The 22,182-nt window shown below is 43.8% G+C and overlaps 1 protein-coding gene and 1 long non-coding RNA gene across 3 annotated transcripts in view; one reads left to right on the top strand and one right to left on the bottom strand.

Annotated features, from left to right (window-relative positions):
* Window positions 1-21,382, bottom strand: part of Arhgef26 (Rho guanine nucleotide exchange factor 26) — a 109,531-nt gene extending 88,149 nt beyond the window's left edge. The window contains exons 1-3 of the mRNA XM_075950584.1: window positions 19,776-21,382; window positions 18,852-18,891; window positions 15,382-15,527 (exon numbers count right to left, since the gene is read on the bottom strand). Coding sequence (XP_075806699.1) covers window positions 15,382-15,527; window positions 18,852-18,891; window positions 19,776-20,852 — 1,263 coding nt within the window. The 5' untranslated portion in view covers window positions 20,853-21,382. The remainder of the gene's footprint in view (window positions 1-15,381; window positions 15,528-18,851; window positions 18,892-19,775) is intronic.
* A 147-nt stretch (window positions 21,383-21,529) lies between these two features.
* LOC142836348 (uncharacterized) overlaps window positions 21,530-22,182 on the top strand; it is a 35,186-nt gene continuing 34,533 nt past the window's right edge. For both annotated transcript variants that reach the window (XR_012908051.1, XR_012908050.1), the window contains exon 1: window positions 21,530-21,682. This is a non-coding gene — a long non-coding RNA (uncharacterized LOC142836348). The remainder of the gene's footprint in view (window positions 21,683-22,182) is intronic.

Raw genomic sequence — 22,182 nt, 5'->3', positions numbered from 1 at the left:
ACGCTGGTCAAGATTCCCAAATGAACTTAACTTATTTCAGGATAGATCTGAGGTTGAAAATCCAAGCAAACAGATAGGTAATTGAATGCACAAGACTTAACTATGTTAATTAATTCTTGAGATGTAAGAGATGAGCATGCATTCCTTCCTTGGTAGCCAGCTCTCACTAGCCAGTAGTTCCCCGTGTTTAGCCAACTCCTGATTCAGAGATCTTGGTTATTACCAATATATCAAATGTTTAGTATGCACCAGGCACAGTTCACGCATCTTAAACCCACACCCATGCAAGGTAAATACTATTATCCCTAGTCAACCAGTTAAAAGATAGGCATAGAAATGTTAGCCTTTCAAATCTAAGCTTCCCTGCCTGCCCACCCCACAGCCTGAGCTCTCAGCCACTGCAGCACAACACACTGACTTCTAAAACTTCTTTGTGAGTGAGTTTGGGTCTGTTGTCATTTGTGAGTGCATGTTTATGAGTGTATGTGTAGAAGCCAGCGGGTTAAACTTAGCTGTTGTTCCTCGGGAGCCAACCACCTGTTTCGGAAACAGTCTCTCATTGGCTTGAAGCTTACGCATCAGGCTAGGCTCACCAGCCATCAAGAAGTAGGAATTCTACCTCAGCGTCCCCAATACCGGTATTAAAGCACATGCTACCATCCCAAGTCTTTTAAAATAGGATATAACTCAGGTCCTCATGTTTGTTACCTGTCCTGGGCCCCTCAGATTTCTTTATTGAGGTCTGAGTCATGATTGGCAGCTCCCCCTGTCCAGGTCCTCCCCGCCAATGCCCCAGAAACCCTAAGTCATTAGATACCCGGGCGTCAGCTGCAACAGGAGCTGAGCTGTCAGTAGGGCCTCCTAACTGAACATGGGGCCTGACATTCCTCCCACTAAACAAACTCATCTCCTTTATTTACTGTTCTCTGTAACCTACATCCCTTCCCAACAGTTTGCTTCGGAGTTTGATCCCAAATGTATTCATTTTCTTTCCCCAAATAAGTGTGAGCTGTGCTTTTTATGTATACATCAGAAATCAGAAAAGAATATGAGGCTAGCTAACACATGGAAGCTGGAGACATAGAAGAAAGCACACGAGGCTGTACAAGGGAAATTCTATAACGTCATTTAACAAAGAGGAGTCATTTCAAAAAGAGGACTATTTACTAAAATAATGACGAGCAGAGAGGAACAGCAATTTGCGGTTGAATAGCTGGGACTGCAAGCGAAGATGGCAGCTGCAAGGAAGTGCATTTGCATTGGGTCTGCAATTAAGCACAAAACTACTTTATAGACGGAAGGGAGAGCTCAGCACTAGGAGCACTTGCTGTTCTTGCTGAGGAGTTAGCTTCGTTCCCAGCACCCATGCAGTGATTCACAACCATCTGCAAGTCCAGTCCCAGGAAACCCAAAGCCCTCTTCGGATTCCACATGCACCAGGAATGTATGCAGAGCACATACACACAGGTAGAAAAAAACATGCCCATAAAATTTTAAAGATAAATATTTTTACATTATTTTAAAGACGTTAATATTAAACTTTTAAACAAATAATTAGAGACTAATGGCAAACCGTAGGAAATTAGTGAAAGGAACTAAATTTCGACTTGCTTAATGAAATAGTATATGGGCTTTAAGAAGAAAGCTTGATAATAGTAAAATTCATCTGAGGCAGTGCTAAATGAAAACAGAAACATCCATTTTATTACTGCAAGTTCACCAACACAGATATTGTCAAAATAAAAAATAACAGGTGGCAAAGCTACTTTTACGTTATTGAATTTATGTTTAAAAGAAAATATCTATCTCTCTATACATATTCTTAAAAATATTTTCAAGAATTCTTTTACTTTTAAGAATGTGTATTTGTAGGGGCATAAACACATGAGCACAGGCACTTATGGAGACCAAAGCAGAGTTCCCGATCTCCAGGAACAAGAATCACAGGCAGTTGTTAAGGCACTCAGTGTGTATACTAGAAACAACTTCAGTCCTCTGCAAGAGCAATATATGTTTTTAACCACTGAGCAATCTGTCCAATCCCTCTATATACACATTTTTTTAAAAAAATTATTATTATTATTATTACATACCAATCCCAGTTCTCCCTCCTCTCCTCTGGCCCCCAACTTCTTCCCACCACCCCCCATATGCTTCTCAGAGAGGATAAGGCCTCCCCACCTCTTGGTCCTTAGAGAGGACCAAGCTCACACACACACACACACACACACACACATGTGCTGCCCCTGTTCTCCCATGCCTAGGCTGAGCAAGGTCTCTCTCCATACAGACCTTGGGCTCCACAAAGTCAGTTCATGCATTAGGGTTAGATCCTGGTCCTACCGCCAGTGGTCCCCACATACTGCCCAAGCCACACCATTGTCACATGCATTCAGGGGGGCTAGTTCAGACCTACGTAGGTTCCACAGCTGTCAGTCCAGAGTCAATGAGGTCCCACTAGCTCAGGTCAGCTGATTTTGTAGTGAGTTTCCCCATCATGGTCTTGACCCCTTTGTTCATATCATCGCTCCTCCCTCTCTTCAACTATATATACACATGTATATACATATAAAAATGTATATACACATTTTTTAGAGATCAACGAAGTTATGAAACAATTTTCAGCAGTAATCAGACAAGGAGAGATATCAATTAATTTCAATTTCCTTTTGTCTCCTAGTAATTCTTGAGACTCCTATAATAACTATGTCTTGACAATGAAATGAAAGGATCACTTTCAATAACAAAAACTAGAATCTGTTTTAATATCTTCCATCCAAAGAAAGAGAAATAAAACAAGTAACGCATGCAAACAGAAGTGTTTAAGGATGTCAGTGGTAACATATTTCCCTGCAAAAGGAAAGCCAGGGAAAGGAGAAATGGCCGTCAGCAGCTTGAAGAAACGAAGACACTACGATAAAGGAAGGCAACAGACTTGAATCAGGTCCCAAACAAGCAAGGCTAATGAGGCTGTGCTGAAAATGAGTGGTGACAGACAGAGCTGGGAGTTGCAGAGATAAGGAGGAGGATCAGGCTGCAGTCAGCATACCTGAGAAGGAGGCCATGACACATAGCGAAGGCCTGAGTCAGGAGGGACCGAGGAAGACGGGTCAACAGAAGAAAGAGCGGCCGCTTGCACAGGCCGTGCCAGCATCTTAGCTGCTATTGTTCTGGCTTTTTAGTAAAGTGGCAGTTGGGTAGGAATGGCAAAATGCAAAACAACGAGTTACTTAAAGCAACACTCACACTGAGGTTACTTTCCTGGGTTTGCAATAAATTTAACTTGAGCACAGTGTACTTCAGAAAAAAGTGGGTGATAAAACTCAAAGCTTTCTATTAGGCGTACAAAACATACAATAGTTTTTTTCGAGATGAAAAGTAGCTAGCTCATCGTACAGAGACCCGAGGCAGAGACACAAAATTCTGACTCGCTTCTCCCACTGGCCTATGTACCAAACTTTATGACATACTTTATACAAGTATCACCTCTATTCTAGCTTTTCTGCTCCTCTGGCCTGTTTGACCTGCGACAACCCGTGAACAGAACTCTCCAAATCTTTCCTATTCTCTACGTTTTCTATGTCACTCACGTCCACATTTGTTACATGTTTTGAAAACATCACTTAGGCCTTTCATAGATCATCTTCTAAACGATACTCCAAGTCCCTAGAGTACAGGCTGTTTTCAGGACTGTTCTATCTGTACCATTTATTACAGTGCTACAGAATACAAGCAAACTGCGTCATGAGATACTAGCATTTTCCCCAGACATTACAACCTTGTAGTGAATATAGTAACTTTATTACTTAAATGTGTGTGCGTGCACACATACTCACACACATACATACACAGAGTACAATCAATTTGTCACTATACTACACTGATACAGACCATAGTTGCAATAATATTCCTATGGACCCTATAAGAAAAGCTAGACTACAGACACAGCTTCTGGACTGCGGGGAGGATAGATGAGAGAGAGCGAGAGGAAAGAATAGAGGAGAGAAGAAAGAGGAGTATCTTCATTAGGATTTCGATTGCTGCGATGAAGCACCATGACCAAAAGCAAGTTTGGGGAGAAAGGGTTTATTGGCTTACACTTCCACATTGTAGCCCATCACTGAAGGAAGTCAGGACAGGAACTCAAACAGGGCAGGAACCTAGGGGCAGGATTTGATGAAGAGGCCTTGGAGGGGTTCTGTGGGTTGCTCAGCTTGCTTTCAATAGAACTCAGGACCACCAGCCCAGGGATGGCACCATCCACAATCTCCAATCAAGTTAAGAAAATGCCTTACAACCAGATCTTATGGAAGCATTTTAAGTTGAGGTTCCCTCCTATCAGATAACTCTAGCCGGTGTCAAGTTGACATAAAACATCAGGACAAGGAAAGAGGAGAGAGGTGACTTCAAAACAGCAGTGGCTGCTTTGGATGACAAGAAACCATACATTTGGAAGCGCCGTTCAGAGGCGTGTGGTTACGTGCTCATAGGGCAATAGTGAGATTACAGATACAGGGACTCATGGATCCGAGTCTCCACACGAGTAGCAGTCCTATAATTGCTGGCATGAAAGCTTGGGACCTTCTATGGATCATCAACATAATGATTAATTTATGTGTAGTTGAACTACTGACCATACTGATGTGCCAGAAAGATGTTCCTCCACATGGAATCCCCAGACAGATGTTCTTCCACATAAGATCCACAGGGGATCCCCAGACAGATGTTCCTCCACATGGAATCCCCAGACAGATGTTCTTCCACATAAGATCCACAGGGGATCCCCAGACAGATGTTCCTCCACATGGGATCCCTAGACAGATGTTCCTCCACATGGGATCCCTAGACAGTTGTTCCTCCACATGGGATCCCCAGACAGATGTTCCTCCACATGGGATCCCCAGACAGATGTTCCTCCACATGGGATCTCATGGCATGATGACACATCCCTCATATCTTGACCAAAGTGGGAATTTTGCATTCATTTATGAGAATGCTTGACATTTGGTGTCTGCTTCATGGTATTGGCAAAGACATCAAAGCAAGGGATTCTTGCTCTAGCTCACTGCTCAGAATAGGGACTTGCAGAAAGCCGGTCCTTGATAAAGACTTGATAAATGAAGCTGTCATCCAACAGTCTCTTTCACTGGATTTTTACTCAGTGAAATAATATCCTCTTTATCTGACTCCCAGGAGCTGGTTTTAGGTGCTTATACTATCAAAATTAAATAATCTATGCTCATCTCTTCCCACTTTCTTGGGACAATAATCTCTACTTTCCTAAGGTGCACGCGCCCGCACACACACACACACACACACACACACACACACACACACACACTCACACTCACACACAGACACACACACAGCCTTTCCACATCCTAGTTTTACCTTAGAAAAAAACAGTAATGTGACTATTTGGTATATCTACCACTCAGCCCATAACAAACCATCTCCGAACAGAATAATTTTAGTCCTCTACTTCTCTGCATTTTCACAAGATGGATACATAAACTTCAACATGACAAGTTAGTTTTTGGTCACAGATATTGAATACAGAGTCTCATTCAGGTTCAGCAAAGATTTCTACCACTGAGCTCTATCTCCTGCCCCAGAGTAAAACTCTAAATGTTCTATTGTGTGTGTGTGTGTGTGTGTGTGTGTGTGTGTGTGTGTGTGTGAGAGAGAGAGAGAGAGAGAGAGAGAGAGAGAGAGAGAGAGAGAGAGAGAGAGAGAGAGCATATGTACTCATACATGTCTATATCACAGGGCATCTGTGGAGGTTAGTTCTTTCCTCCCACCATGTAGATTCCAGGGATCAAATTCATGTTGCCAAGAGAGGGCCTTTACCCACTGAGTCATCTCTCTGGCACAAGGATACCCTTTGGAGGTATTTTAAACAACATTCAAATGGTTCACAATATAGAAAGAGGCACAGTAAAACACTCCTAGCATTTGGAGACCAAATAAATAAATACTCAAAACTGAAAAAAGCATAAGTAAATATTAAACATATATGTGTGTGTTTTTCTAAATAAAAAAATGATCCACAACTTTTTTTCCCCCTCAAAGCATAGACAATCCTCCAAAAGGAAGATTACTGAATATGGCAGAAGAAGCCCAAACATAGGTAGTTTACATTTTACAGTAAAAAATGCCAGGGTAACCATCACTTCAATGGATGCAGGAAAGAGCTTTGATAAAGTCCAGGATTTCATTATGATCAAATTCCAAAAGAAACTATCAATAGGAAGAACCCAACAAACAGAATGAAGCCTCTATGCAATGATCTACACCCAACATTGTAAGACATGGGGGAAAACAATGTTTTGTTTTCACTAAACTCAGGAATGAGCTGCATTTTTTTTTTTCACCAAACTCTCTCCATTTGTATTCAGTATAGCTCTCTTAAGTCTAGGCTTAAGCAATATCACAAGAAATAAAAAGAATACAAAGAGAAAAGCAAACAGTTAAATTATTCTTTGTAGACAATTCGATCCTTTGCATAAAAGACCCTAAGGACTCCATCAGAAAACCCTGAGAAATGACAAACCATTTTTAAAAGTAGCAGCACACAACATCAACATAGAAAATCAGAGACTTTTTATAAGCTAGTAATAAAGATTTTGAGAAATAAATCAGGACTTAATCCCTTTCATGATAGCTTCAAAAGTACAGATGAATAAACCCAACCCAAAGGTAAAGACCACGCCAATGAAAAATTTTAAACACAAAGGAAAACGAAATTGAAATTTTTCTTTGCCTGAAAATGGAAGACATTCTTGGCTCAGCCAAATAAATACAAAGAAAAAGGCTATACTACCCAAAGCAATATACAGAGCCAATGTAATTCTCATCAAAATTCCAGTGCCATTCTTCACAGAAATAGAAAAAGGAAAAAAAAATCTTTCCTAAAATGCACATGAAAGCACAAAAGATCCCAATAGGTAAGCAATCCTGAGCAAAAAATAATACTGCTGGAATTATCACAAAAGCTGATTTCAATTTATACTGCAAAGCCACAGGAAGAAAACAGCATGGCACCAACATAAACACACACACACACACACACACACACACACACACACACACGGAATGAAGTGGAGTGAAGTGTAAGAGGGGGCAGAGCAGAATAGAAAGGGCCAGAAATAAACCCACGCAACAACAACACCTGACTTTTGATGAAGTCCATGGTGCTGGGGAAACATGCGGAAGAATAAAACTAGATCTCATTCTCACATCCTGAACAACTCAAGTAGTTCAAAATGCACCTAAGACCTAAGTCTAAAACTGAAACTGTTCGAGAAAAACACTTCAAAATCCAGGGTGTAGACACAGACTTTCGGGAAAGAACTCTAATAACACACAGTACATCAGATATAGACTACTGCCTAACACACACACAGTACATCGATAGACTACTGTCTAACACACACACAGTACATCGATAGACTACTGTCTAACACACACACAGTACATCGGATAGATTACTATCTAACACACACACAGTACATCAGATATAGACTACTGTCTAACACACACACACAGTACATCGATAGACTACTGTCTAACACACACACACAGTACATCAATAGACTACTGCCTAACACACACACACAGTACATCAGATATAGACTACTGTCTAACACACACACACAGTACATCGGATAGACTACTGTCTAACACACACACAGTACATCGGATAGATTATTATCTAACACACACACACAGTACATCGGATAGATTATTATCTAACACACACACACAGTACATCAGATAGACTTCTGTCTAACACACACACAGTACATCGGATGGACTACTGACTAACACACACACATAGTACATCGGCTAGACTGTCTGACACACACATACAGTACATCGGATAGACTACTGTCTAACACACACACAGAGTACATTTGATAGACTACTATCTAACACACACAGTACATCGGATAGACTTCTAACACACACACACAGTACATTGGATAGACTACTATCTAACACACACACATACAGTACATTGGATAGACTTCTGTCTAACACACACAGAGATACACACAGAGATACACACAGTACATCGGATAGACTACTGTCTCTCTCTCTCTCTCTCTCTCTCTCTCTCTCTCTCTCTCTCTCACACACACACACACACACACACACACACACGCACACAATATACATAGTACATCGGAGAGACTAGTATCTAACACACACACACAGTACATTGAATAGAATATTGTCTAACACACACAGATACACACAGTACATCGGATAGGCTACTATCTAACACATACACAGTACATCGGATAGACTATTATCTAACACACACACACAGTACATTGGATAGACTACTATCTAGCACACATACACACAGTACATCGGATAGACTACTATCTAAAGTATATAAAGGAACACACACACACACACAATCTAATTATCAAACTAAAACCCGACAACCCAATCAATAAATGAGCTAAGGCAGTTAGCTCATTTAGCTCTCAAACAGATAGTTCTCACAAGATGCAAAGCAAGAGATCAGTAAACATATTAAAGTACGTTCCACATCTGTATCCACCAAAGAACGCAAACTAAAATTATGACAAGAAAACACGCGCTGTGAGAGTTGGGAGAAAAGGAATCAGAGACAATAGGAATGTAAGTTAGACGGGTGCTATGGAAACCAGTATGTCGGACCCACAAAAAACTGAAAATATGACGCAGCTAAATCAATTCCAGATATATCCAAAGAACTCTAAGTCAATATGAGAGAGATACTGTCACAATTCTGTTCATTGTGACTCTGTTCCCAATACATAAGTAACGGGGTCAGCCTATGTGTTCATCAACAGATGACTAGATAAAGAGAATGCATATACAAGCAAATGTAAAAGGTTGTATGGACACAATGTTTTATTCAGTCATAAAGAATAAGGAAATTACATAACTTACTAAACATGCAACTTGAAGTCATTATATCAAGCAAAGTAAGTTAGACTCAGAAAGACAAAAATCATGTTTATTCATTACTGAATCCTAGATTTTATATAGAGACATGTAAAACGATTACATATAAACACAATATATACATATATGATATAACAGAAGGAAGGCTGGGAGAAGAAAGAAGACTAACACAAGTGAGATAAAAGGGAAGTTTGGAGGAAATAAAGTCAAAATAAATAATATACTGCATAGAAAATATCTATATAAAAATCCAGCTTTACATATGATGAGTACATGCCAGTAAAGTATTATACATAAATCCTACAGAATAGTGAAGCAGTTATAGCAATCATTTCACTTAGGGACCTCAAATGTTTGTAAGACTCATGATTAAGAAAAGGCAAATGTGCCCCGGGTGATGTCCCCAGTTAGTTCCTTGGGCAGCTGAGGATAGGGAACCTGAAATGACCCTATCCTATAGCCATATTGATGAATATCTTGCATATCACCATAGAACCTTCATCTGGCAATGGATGGAGATAGAGACAGAGACCCACACTGGAGCACCAGACTGAGCTCCCAAGGTCCCAATGAGAAGCAGAAGGAGGGAGAACATGAGCAAAGAAGTCAGGACCACGAGGGGTGCACCCACCCACTGTGACAGTGGGGCTGATTTATTGGGAGCTCACCAAGGCCAGCTGGTCTGTGACTGAAAAAGCATGGGTTAAAACTGGACTCTCTGAACATGGCGAACAATGAGGGCTGATGAGAAGCCAAGGACAATGGCACGGGGTTTTGATCCTACTTCATGTTCTGGCTTTGTGGGAGCCTAACCAGTTTGGATGTTCACCTTCCTAGACCTGGATGGAGGGGGGAGGACCTTGGATTTTCCACGGGGCAGGGAACCCTGACTGCTCTTTGGACTGGAGAGGGAGGGGGAGGAAAGTGGGGGGAGGGGGAGAGGGGCGGGAGGAGGGGGAGGGAAATGGGAGGCTGGGAGGAGGTGGAAATTTTTTTTCTTTTCAATAAAAAAATAAAATAAAGAAAAGGCAAATGTTATCTTATAAACTATCTAATTATTTATGTGAGCATATATAACCTATTTTTCTTAAATATGCATGTAGATTTTAGAAAGTGTTAGTAGACTTAGAACAACTTATCTGTGGGGAAGGAAAGAAAACTGGGATTAGAAAAATATTTGGATTATGTTCTGCATAGGGACCACGTTACATATTGCTTATGTAAGTTAAAATTAATTTTCAAAAATTCTAAGAGAACACTTCAGCATAATGACAGCGACATGCTAAGACCATGCCTAGAAGTCCTATTATCCATCCCGGACACGTGCACTAGTACTCCAGATGACCATATAGCGACAAGGGGTAAAAAAGTCAAACATGAAGGATGGTTAATGTCTATACTTTAAACAGAGATGACAGGCAAGAGCTCAGAAGAGACTTGCTGACCTCACTTCAAACCCTGGGACCTGAGAAAACCAACCCCAAGTGTACTCTGACCTCCATGTGCCCTAAGGTACGCAAAGGCATGGGTCCATGATTGTGGGCACTAGATAAATGAGCTTAGTAGAAAATTAAGCTCAAAAGATATTGTAGACAACATCAATTGCTATCAAAGGTTACAAAAAAGCTTTATGAGGTTGCTGTCTTACAAAACTATTAATGAAAACATATTGGCCTGCAGAAGCTACTATTTTAAGCAACAATGTGGGCAAGTGCTAAAATTTAAAAACCAGAATGAACGTTTTCTTTGGCTTTTAAATGTGTTAAGTATTTCTCCAAAAGGGGATGCTATTCATGGCTTTTATATTTGTTCATCTCTGGTTTTAAGCAAAAACAGTATCTTCTGCAATACATCTAGTCTAAATCCTAGAAGAATAAGTTCCATTTGATTATACTGCTAAAACTCAAAAGACGCGCTTTATCTTTAGCCTAAACAAAATTATTCTTGTGAATGTCCCGGTTTCCCTTCCTCATTTCTGCACGTTCCAAAAAGCCTTCCAAAGGTTACTACCCACATGCAGAAGCAGAGAGTATAAGATCCCAATTCTGGATTCCACATCATAGCATTAGCCAAAGCACTCTGATGAAAATGTAAAAAAACAATGCCTGACTGGAGAGCTTGACTTCTTTAAGCACAGGGAAGAAACATCTGAACTGATGGCTGATGGCTGATAAAGCCGCATGCCAGCAAACACAGCAGAGCCCACGAGTGGATGACTATATTAGGTGTGGAAAGAATGCCGGCGTGTTCCAGCTTCTGCCCTGGGAGCCTGAACACCCTGCTCAAAGGTACCTGGCACTTCAAGGTAAGAGAAATTATACAAACACACCCCATCGCAATGGGGTCAGGGCATGGCTGGCAAGGGTTGCTCTGGTGCTGTCACTGAATGTAACTGAACAAACACGGGTTTCACAGGCCGCTTTCTAAATATGCCCAGCATGCGCCTGGGGTGAGAATTAACGATGAAAAGCAAAAGTCCATGCAGAAAAGAGAGACACTCCTGAGAGCCTAGTAATGACAAAACTTTGGAGGAAACCAGAGCTCGCTTTCCACCCAGGGCTCAACTGGCAGTACACCTGGCTCCCAGCGTCACAAGTACCCAGTGTCCTACCCCTGACTAACACAATCAATATTTCCCTTTAAACCCACAGCTTTTCCCAGAGACCCAAGAACTGCTGGCTCGGGTTCCTGCCTTCAATGTTGGTGAGTCACTGAGCCATTCACCTGTGTGAGGCAGGTTCCCTGCCTCTGGGCACAGTTCCAGACACCGATCTCTTGAGGCCAAGCAACTTTACCATCTCAAAACCTTCCACATTTAAACAACTAAACCCTGGGTACTGAGGTGTGTACAACCTTGAAGGGAGGCACTGACAGCGGCAGTCAAGTGTATGAGCTCTGAGCCTGCCCCACCCTTGGAAATGAATGAATGCGGCCACTTTCTGGTCTACAACATAATTCTACTTCTACATGGGGAACCTGTGGGCTGAGATAACATCGATAAACGCATAAACCACCAGTTCGCTTGAAGTCTGTGCAAACAAAATGCTCATTCCAACGAGGGAGTAGTTAACTAATCTCTCTTACACGGGTCTGCCTCTCCTTTATCCCTAAATGCTCATAACACCTCAGTTAAAACTGTCCCGTCCCTGTGTTAAAACTGCCTGCACCTGTGCAGCTGAGCGCTTCCCTTCCTGGCAGTAGCCAATAAAACCAAAAGAGTCATATGCTTAAAAACACACAGATAAATTACACTACAGAACAAAGGCCTACAGAGCTTATATAACTCATAAATTACTGCAAATTGCTGCACATCAAAAGAGACTTTGGCTTACTGCATGCTCCGTACAGTCAACAGATAAGAAAATTGCATCACGCTAGGAGGCAGGCAGGTGTTTGCCACACAGATAAGAGCTTTTTCAAAACTAAACATTCAACAGTGGCCAGCGCGCATGTGCGCCCACGCAGAGCCCTCTTAAGTGAAAAGTTAGATGCGTGCCAAATTGAGACGTGCCAACTACTGGAAAACTGCTTGTCTGGTTCTCTTTCAGGGATCAAGGCCACACTCAAGGAAGAGTTTGGGTAAAAGTGATACATGCAAGGACTTTACGTGGGGGCGACACCGCTAACCCAATAAAAGTTAAGCGTGGCAGGATGATACCAAGACCAGTCTCAGTAACAGAAGTCTTCTTAGAACTGCCTTCAATGCTGTCTAAGAAAGCATCAGGACATGAGGGCAGACAGATAAGGAGTGACCATGACTACTTACCCTGACAGTGTTACTTATTCACGAAGCCTCCTCTACTTGTGGTCCCGACTAAAACGTGTCCATTTATTAACATGTGCTAGTAACTGCCTTGTAGGATTACAGCATCAACTCTGCCGAGCTCCAGAACTGGTTCCACCTTTGTACTAGATAGACTTCCCACCTCAGCTAATCCCAGCACTCAGAAGATTATGACAAGATAAACTGAGGACAGTCTGGGCTAAACACAGAGACTGGATCTTAAATAGTATTTTAGAAAAAGGAAAACCATATGGAAAAGGCAAAGACCCTCAGGATAGTCATTTCTCTGGGGAGAAAAGACAAGAACACAGGAAGATAGGGGCGTTGAACTGGATTGCCTCAAAAGCAGAGACTGAGAAATACGGGTTAAAATATTAATATTCATTGTTTATAATTGGTGACTACATGGAGATCTACTACCCTTATGACTGTCTGCTTGGGTTTTTTTTTAACTTTTCTGTATGTCAACAGCACTTTATAATATGATAAAGTAAAATGTTAATGAAAGGGAAATAGAAAAGCTGCAAGGAACATGCAGACTCACACATAAGCATCTATGGAGGTGGCAAACATCTGACCATGCAACAGCCAAAGAACTCCATAAATACACGTGAGCTTCCTGGGAACACTCAAATCAAAGACGCCACACTCTAAGTTAAAGGCACATCAGCATGTTTCCTCCTGGCCAAGTGAAAATACAAGCTCATAGGCAAAGCTGTACTGAAGGACATCCAGCCTGACTTAACTGCGTCTGTGTTTGTTCACTGCAATGAAAGCCAGATGCCAGGAGGTCACGAACATGGCAGCCTTGGTTTTAGTGTTGAAGTTAAGCTGGATCAAATGGTGACACAGAAGTCACATTTCTGCTGAGAGTTCAAAAGCCATCCCCAGGACTTAGGCTTACAGCAAGTACAGTGGCTGTCACAAGTGAAAATGCAAAAATAAAACAAAAAAATTCTCCCACATCCTTTACCAAAGGGTCCATATCAACAAATGAATGAGAACTCAATGACAGTCGTTAATATCTCCATTTTCCAGGTATCTGTTCTGATACACGCATATCATCAGATCATTTTATTAGGATATAACATAACTAATACACCAACTTTCTGGAGACATTTTACCACTGAGCCCCATAGAAAAAAATCCTAAGAATGTCATGGAAGAGGCACACAATTAGTGGAGAAAATACAGATGTTTTGCTGGATCCACATAACATCTCCCTAAAACTTAAATTCAGATCATACGCATCAAAGTCTAGATTTTTGTATCAGAAAACCTGGCATATTATAATGAAGCTTTGCAATTACCTGACTTGAGCTAAGAAGTTCAATTTACAAAGGCCTGCCCATCACAGTCCTCACTATTCCGTATCACCCACACTCAAAAGAATCACTGGTTCCCATTGACTACCCTGTTGCTATCGCATTCTAATTCCGGGCATAATTTCATAGGTACCGCAGCTTGGATGTACCACAGAGGAACAGATTTGTCATAGAACAAGATTAGAAGGAGAAGATGGCCAGGTGTGATGGCCCACATCTTTCATCCTAACACTGAAGCGGCAGAGGCAGGTGGATAACCTGGTCTACATAGAGAATTCCAGGCCAGCCAGAGTTACATAGTGAGACTATCTCTGAAACAAGGAGATGAAGGGGGATGGATGTGATTCTAGACTTTGAAATTGCATACAGGATAGACAAGGAGAGACGGAGCAGAAGCTGTGTCCCCGCGCTCCCCCCACCCCCACCCCCCGCCTTTAACACAGCATTTCCATGATCCTGGCTGCACAGCACCAACATGTGCAAGTGTGTGCTAGGCTGGTGGCTTCCAAAACCCATAAGGATCAGGACTGAACAACGCTCAGCACGGCTTAAGAGGGAGCTGCCTCTGTTCTGGTCGTGCCTACGCCACTCAGAGCTTCACTGGCCTGCTTTAGATGCAGTGTCTTTATCACTCTTGCCTAGCCATGGGAGCTCCTTCCAACTTGCTAGTGCATCAGGTAGTCAGACAAGGTATGCCCAAACTCGATCAGGAAAACAGAGTGATACATGGCATTTTATAAGCCAGGGGAAAACTGACTATGGCTAAAAACAAAATATGTTTGATCCAGAAAGAAGAAATTATAGATTATTACAAAAACATTAGAACCACATATACAGAAGATGTACAGAGAAGAGAGCCTCACTAACTAATTTCAAGAAAATATCCATATGGTTATATAAAATAAAATGCCCAAGAACAACTGTAATTGATTCTCCATTGTACATACACGCAAATAAACATAAATATATCCATACAGCACATTTATATGCATATATATGGGCAACTATGAAAACATCCGGGCTATATTATCATTACATGCACACTGAATGAGAATTCACTGAGTCCACACAACATCAGTCTCAAGGCATGTTCTGTCATTTTATCAAACCTGCTTTTCCTGACCAGAAGTGTCAAACTCCACGCTCTTACTGGTTGGCAGTTTCCAGAAACATTTTGCAATGGGAAGAGTCTTTTTTTCTTAAAATTACAGGATCATTGGTAGAAAAAAAAAAAGCCGCATTCATGCACGACTTCCACAAATTGGCCTTTTCCTCCCGCAGATAGAAAAGGAGAATGCAAACACTCACCGCAGAGAGCTGGCTCCACGTGGACCTCAGTGGCTTATGGTGAATCACGATTTTCTCCTCTGGCTTCTGTTCTTTGGGCTCTGACTCTTCATCAGAGTCGATGTCAAGGGCCTTTTCTTTGTAGTTTTGATACAGGACTGCATTTTCTTCAAGAAAACAAGTCAGTTAAGTCACTAGTTGCCCCCAAGTAGCTCCGTCACTTGCTCTCAACAAAGGGCTGTATTTAGACAATGGTTAGTGCTGGCTTAATTATTAGTTGGGGGGGGGAAGCAAATATGTTTTGTCACAAAAGAATATATGGCATTCCAAGTTAAGCCACGTTTCGATATCTCTGTCCACTGTTCATAAAGCATGGTTAGCCTTAACCCACTGTAACTGATGTTAAACTAAATCCATTTTAATGCTTTCCCAATGCCATCGCTGGTCCTTCCACTTATCTAGTTAGCTGGCACTTACTGTACATCTGCAATGTTTTCCTTTCTGAAAATAAGGGGAGAGATACTTGTCATCCCTCCATGAACCAAAGTTAAGTTAGCAAAAAGAATGAGCCTGATAGTCACACATTTATTCATCCTCCTGACATTTAGGAAATGTCTACTAGATGCCAGCAACTGCTAAGCAACTAGGAATACAATGGACAAAAAAAAAAAAAAAGATAAGAAATCTCCATGCTTGTGAAGCTGACATAAAACGAAAGAGATTGAAGTAAACAATTAACTTTCATAGTATTTCAAATATGACTATGTTGTCATGGAGAAAAAACAAATGATGGAAGGGTTAGGAATTCTGGGAAGAAAGGGTGGTTTAGGAAGGCCTCACAGGACATAATTAAGGCAAGACGTAAGAGGAATGAAGGAAATCATTTGTACAGCTAAACAAATAGGTGTGTGTGTGCGTGTGTTGGAGGAGAGGTGTTACATACAACAACACACCTGAGCAATCAGAAGACAGCTTCTCGTGCCCGTCTATGCTGTCCACTTTCTCTGTCACTATACCAGCTCACCAGAGGAAGACTTGGATTGCAGATGTGTTCGCTACACCCAGCTTCATGTGGGTTTGGGTAACATGAGCTCAATTCCTTACATTTGTGCTGTAAAGCACATTATCTGTTGAGCCCAGGAAAGAATATTTCACGTGAGTGAACCCCAAGTTACAATGCCCAGGGGCAGGAGTCTGCCTCCTGTGTCTGTATGGGCAAGCAGCAGCAAGGCCAGTGTGGTAGGAATACCAGCAGAGGGCTGAAATCATAGAAGATGAGAGGTGAGTACAGGGCAGGTCATATGGGGCCACTAAAGGGACCTGGTTTTTACCCCAAGTGGGATCACAAGTTATTGAAGGGTTCATGATCTCACATAAACACATAGTGACAGAAGGGAACATATGTGTGCAGAGTCGTTCTGACAGAGACTGATCCAGCCTGGGTGATGGAGAGGCATCAGTGAGGACGGGCTAAACTCTGAAAGTAGAAAAGCAACAGAGCTCAAGGAAAAAGCAGATGGTCACTCTCTGAAGCAAGAATAGCAACCTTAGGAGGTCCGATGAAGGTCGAGGCAGTTGTATGATGCCTATGGACAGTGGTCAGACAATGCAAGACGTGTTTACAGAGATGAGCCACACAGTCCAAATCTAAATCTAAATAAAAGAATTAGATTTTATCCTGAGTGCAAAAGGATTCCGTTTCTTTCACACTGCAATGATTGTATTTTATCCTGAACACAAGGGATTCTGTAAGATAGAAAGCAGAAGACAGGAGATTCAGGAATGATGGGGAAGATTCTGAGTTTGGTATAGGGCTTAGGGAGTTAGGAATGCTTTCCATATCTGCTTTTTCTCTTGGCAACCACAGATAGCTCTGCGTGCACTGTGTCCACAGTAGCACAGGAGTCGATGCAAGACTTGACTATTCTGGGATTGCTCTGCACGTGAAAATAAGTGAGTCAAACTCAGTTTCTGCAGTTCTGAAGTAGTTCCGGGGGGAGGGACAAAGCATGTATATGAACAACATCGAGGTGATTTCTCACTCATTGTCTGCAGTAGTATCACCCTCATCTCACAAGAGACAGGGCTCGATGACGCACAGTTCTTGCATCCCTGCCACTCAGTCAATGACTAGAAACATCGAGAACCTGGCACCACAAGTCCTCACCACCGGACAACACTGCCTCATAGGTGCATTCCTCCAGGCCACCTTGCACTCTTCCCTTTACACGTGTCAAACCATAAAAAAAAAAAAATCTCTACACCATCGTGTTATAAGAATCAATAAAATACTCAGACAAAGCTGATACAAAAGATGATATGCAGCTGCCTATTCTGACTTTAAAACACTCAAACTTTTCAACCCTTTAAGGCCTTCACAGAATCGAGCTCAACTTCCCAGAAGCAAAAATTATCCTCTGAAGGAAATGCAAAGTGGAGGGTTGCTGACTTCACATAGGTACAATAGTCCAGGAAACAGCAACATGCATTAAATCATCAGTCAGCCCTAAGTTCCAGAGGTGTCACCGGGGTGTCCGTGGCGACGAGTTACTAAAATTCTCCGGGCTTCTGAATTTTCCCAATTATAAAATCAAGGAGATGAATTTCCCTCAGCTAGTCCAAATACCGTATCTGGGTTTCTTCTCCAAATTGCAATTACTTTCTACAGTTAGCACAATGACTTCATTAATTACATATTTGTAGCCATGCAGGAACTATTTTACAATCACCCAAATTACATATTTTCAACCTACGTGGCTTTGCATTAGCTTTTCTTATGGAAGGGCAGGCTTTACTTCTTCATCCATTTAAGGGTGGAAACTCTCAGCATTTCGAAGCCTGACAGAAACTAAGTCCACTCACTGTCCCCAGGAGCCTCCGGGCTGAGGCTGAGACTGCTCCCTTCATGCTCCTCCAGTTGGCTGACACTTGACCCATCTATTTACAGAGCCCACTAATCTGATTAGCATGTGGACACCTGGCTGAAGCCGCTATTGTTTCTGAAGTCCTTAACAACCAATAATATACAGGCCACAAATTCTTAAGGTTATGTTTTATTTTTTTTCCCACCAGAAAAGCTGCATTGCCCCAAATATGAAACTTGGTAGGAAAACAGGAAGTCAGAAGAAAAAAACGAAGGTGAAAATAATATTAAGGAAGAAAAAAAATGAGGCCTAAGGAAATATCACGTAGGATCCAAGCATCAATTTCAGGGTGCTTGACTAAAGAGCTTGCTCTGTTTTGAGGCAGGTGGGATGGAGCCAGGGCAAAGAAGAATGAAAGTTCCCAAGATGTGACCCAAAAAGGTTACCAGCTTATAAAAATGCCCCCTCTAGGTAAAAACCTTAGCTTTGTACTGTATAGTCCAAGACAAAGTTGGGCAATTTTGTGTTTTCATTACAAGCAGTCTTTGTTACTGAAGTTAGGTTTCAACTTATAATTGATGCACCATATTGTAGCCGCAATGAAAGTCTGGAAAATTAAATGCTTACCTTCCCCATCAAATGTTCCTTGTCCTTTCAGCATTTTTTTCTAAGAGACAACAAAAACAGAGGAGGAGAGAGAGAGAGAGAGAGAGAGAGAGAGAGAGAGAGAGAGAGAGAGAGAGAGAAGCAAACTATGTATGAATGAGCCAAGTAGAAAATACAGCTATTGTAAGCAAATGCCCCCCCCTTTTTTTGTTATACCCCTCAGATTTCCAAAAGCACACTGCAGAGAATCCCATGCCAATTCACAGCAACAGTAAAATAAAATGTACAGTATCCCCCACATCCTGTTAAGCCAGACTAAGGACCCTGAAATTGACTGGCAGTCCCCACTCGCTGCTGTTAAACTGAACTTTGCTGTCCTTGACAGCTTGGGGGAGGGGCTTGGACATAAAATATAAAGTCTTTCCTTCAAGAGCATAAGTCTAAAAGGAAACAGGCATGTTCGTGTATTACATATGTGACATTTATATAGACTGGTTCCAGTTCTCTGATGAATCAGGAGAAAAATGTGACCGCCAAAAGCAGTCTTGGCCCTCTTGGTTCGATCTGTCTTTTTTCTAGGAAAGCGGCACATCAAAACACCCCCTCTCTAGTTGTCTTTTTTTCCTTTAGGTCCCGGTGAAAAAAATATCCAGTAAGTGCAACGGCAGCTAGGCCTGTATCAGAGTACATAACTTCACACCCTCACTCAAGTTCTGAGCTACGAGCTTGTCAAATACACCCAATGATTAACGGCAATAAAATATTTAAAAAGGGACAAGGTGACTAATGCAAACAAGAGAGGTCAGCGCATTGTTCCACGATTGGGACACTGGGTAAAACTCAACTTACTTGAACGTTATCACAAGTGCCACGATCATTCAAACCTTGTCCCCAGCACATTCATTTTGAGTTTAATGAACGGCATGAGAGCCTGCCCAGCCCTACCTTTATCCTTCCCAGGCTAGAGAACTTCTCCTTGTCTTCCATGACTGCCTTCAGAACAGGCTGGGACATCCTGTTCTTCTTCTTTGAGCTGGTAGGGCTGTCAAAATCAAACCCGCTGACCACTGCCCTCCGGTAAGACGTGGACCGCAAGCCTCGCCGAAGGGAGCCCGGGCTGTCCATGTCGTTGTCGACTTCACCTTCATCCCCTTCGTGGCCCAAGGGCGCTCCCAGTCCCTCCACCATGCTGCGCACCTTGAGAAGTCTCCTGTGGGGCTCTACGTTTTGACTGTTGGATTTACTCAGCTTAATTTCCGAGGCAAGGCTTTTCGGGATAATCTGCTGCTTTCCCATCTTGAGGGCAGCCGGGCTGTTGGTACTCAAAACTACGGGAGGGTTCTGGAGCTCATTCCCTTGGGAGGACAGCCTTTGGAGCGGCAGTTTGTGTTCAGAAGGCCTGTGTTGGGGAGCAGGGGAGAGTCTCGAGGAGCCCGGTTCCAAGTCCCTAGCCCTCTGACCAGTTTGAGAAGGTGAGCCAGGTGAGTCGCTTTTCGGGACAAGGCCATTGGCAATGGGCGAAGGTACCTTACTGGCAGTTATCCCGGTGCGGTCCTCCTCCGGGTCGTAGGAGGCAGGAGGGTCGGGAGTCCGGGAGGCGTAGGACAACAGCACCGTAGGCGAGGCCACCGTGCCATTAGCAGGGGACTTCGGGGAGCCTCCCGACGCCGCGTGAAGAACTAGGGGTGACTTGGGCCGTCGAAGTCGAGGAGAAGCAGCTCTATAGTCCGGGGACACCGTGCGGCCATTGGTCACCGGCCTCCGGTGGGCGCACAGAAGCTGGGGGCTCCTGGACACCGTCCTCTCGTCCGGGGCGGCGGGCACGCGGGCGGGAGTCTGAGGCGCCGGCAGAGCGGTCAGTTCTTCCACCGGGAAGTCGGTAATCAGCAGCCCGCTGGGGCTCTGGTAGGATTGTGGCCTCGGCTTGCTCCGGCCGAGCAGCTGGAGAGCAGGGGTGGACCGTCTCCGCCACAAAGGGGTGACGCCGTTGCTGGAAAAATCCACCTCACTTTCGCTGTCCATAGCGGGGCCTTGGGGCCGGCCCCGGGAGAAGGAGAGCTGCTCAGATTGCCTAAGAGGAAGGAACTTTGCCTCCGGACAACTGGTCTTGTCTGGGAGCCTAGCCGGCTCCCAGTTTGGCAGTCACACGAGTGTCGCGCGGGACTCGGCAGCGCCGCACTTACCCGCCCTTTCTCGGGCACAGAGCCTCCCGCCACGCTTGGCGACCCGGGGCAGAGATCCGCCCTGCAGCCGATAGGATGAATCCGGTCTCTTCTGCGTTCTTCCCGCGCCCAAAGCCGGTCGGCACCTAGAGAGCCCACTCGCAGAGGGTAGCCGACGCGCAGGACACTTGGGAAGAGTTCAGCTGGCACCGACAGCTCGCCTCGGGACGCTCCCCGGCGCCTCCATCCAACCGCCCGCTCCGCGCCAGTCCACCGGGCCCCCACTGCACGGACCGCGGCGCGCTCACCCTTCCGGGTGTCCAGAGCGCAGATCAAGGAGTGCACCGCGCCCCGTGGGTGGCCTGGGTCCGCACCAAAGCTCCCGGCTAACAACTCCGCGCAGCGCAGCAAAGGCCCGCGGCGCTAGCTCCGCCCCCACGCTAGGGCCAGCCCCCTCCTGGCCCCGCCCCTGTACGCCCGGGAATCTTGTGGTGAGGAGTCCCCGAGTACCAGTCCCCGCCTACACCAAGTGCACTCTTTGCCTAGAGGATTTGCACACCTGAGCCTGGTGCTGGAGGCGGGTACCAGAGTGCCAGTGCCGGAGCGCAGGCGGCGGCCGCAGAGGCCAGCTGGAGGGCGCGGTCGTGCCTCGGAGCACAACGTGGGAACCGTCGTGAGAGTAGGGCCAAGGTATACTTTCTGATCCCTGAGCCCGGGAGGAGGAGGTTGAAAGGGTAAACCATGTTTGAGCAAGGCGCTATGCCCCTTGGAATGGTGAACCAGGTAGGAACCACGCTGAGCCAACAATCTTCAAAGTGAACCTCACTTCCCTACTTACTTACAATGCTGTGTGGACTATTGACAGATTCGCTTGTGGGCACGAAGAGGGAAACTTGCTCAGAGGCCAGGTGGAATTTTTTTCATAATCTTTGGACCTTGTGTGTTTGAAAGTTAAACAGTAAAAGTAAACAAAAGACCAAAATATGTATTGAGTGTGCAATGGTGTATAACGCACTCTGAAAATGAATGGGTAGAATAAAATAGTGTACAAGGAGTAAATTCCAAATTCTTATCAGAAATTAGGAGGCCAATTAAAGGTGGGCCAAGCCTTACGGCCCAGTCCCCTCCATACCTGTACTTAACCAACCCAAGTCCACGGCCTTAGAGCCTTTACTTTCTTGGCCTTCTGG

This window comes from Microtus pennsylvanicus, chromosome 16 (assembly GCF_037038515.1).
Source record: "Microtus pennsylvanicus isolate mMicPen1 chromosome 16, mMicPen1.hap1, whole genome shotgun sequence".
Taxonomy (NCBI): Eukaryota; Metazoa; Chordata; class Mammalia; order Rodentia; family Cricetidae; genus Microtus; species Microtus pennsylvanicus.
The sequence above is the reverse complement of the archived record's forward strand: the minus strand, read 5'-3'. Positions and strand labels throughout refer to the sequence as shown.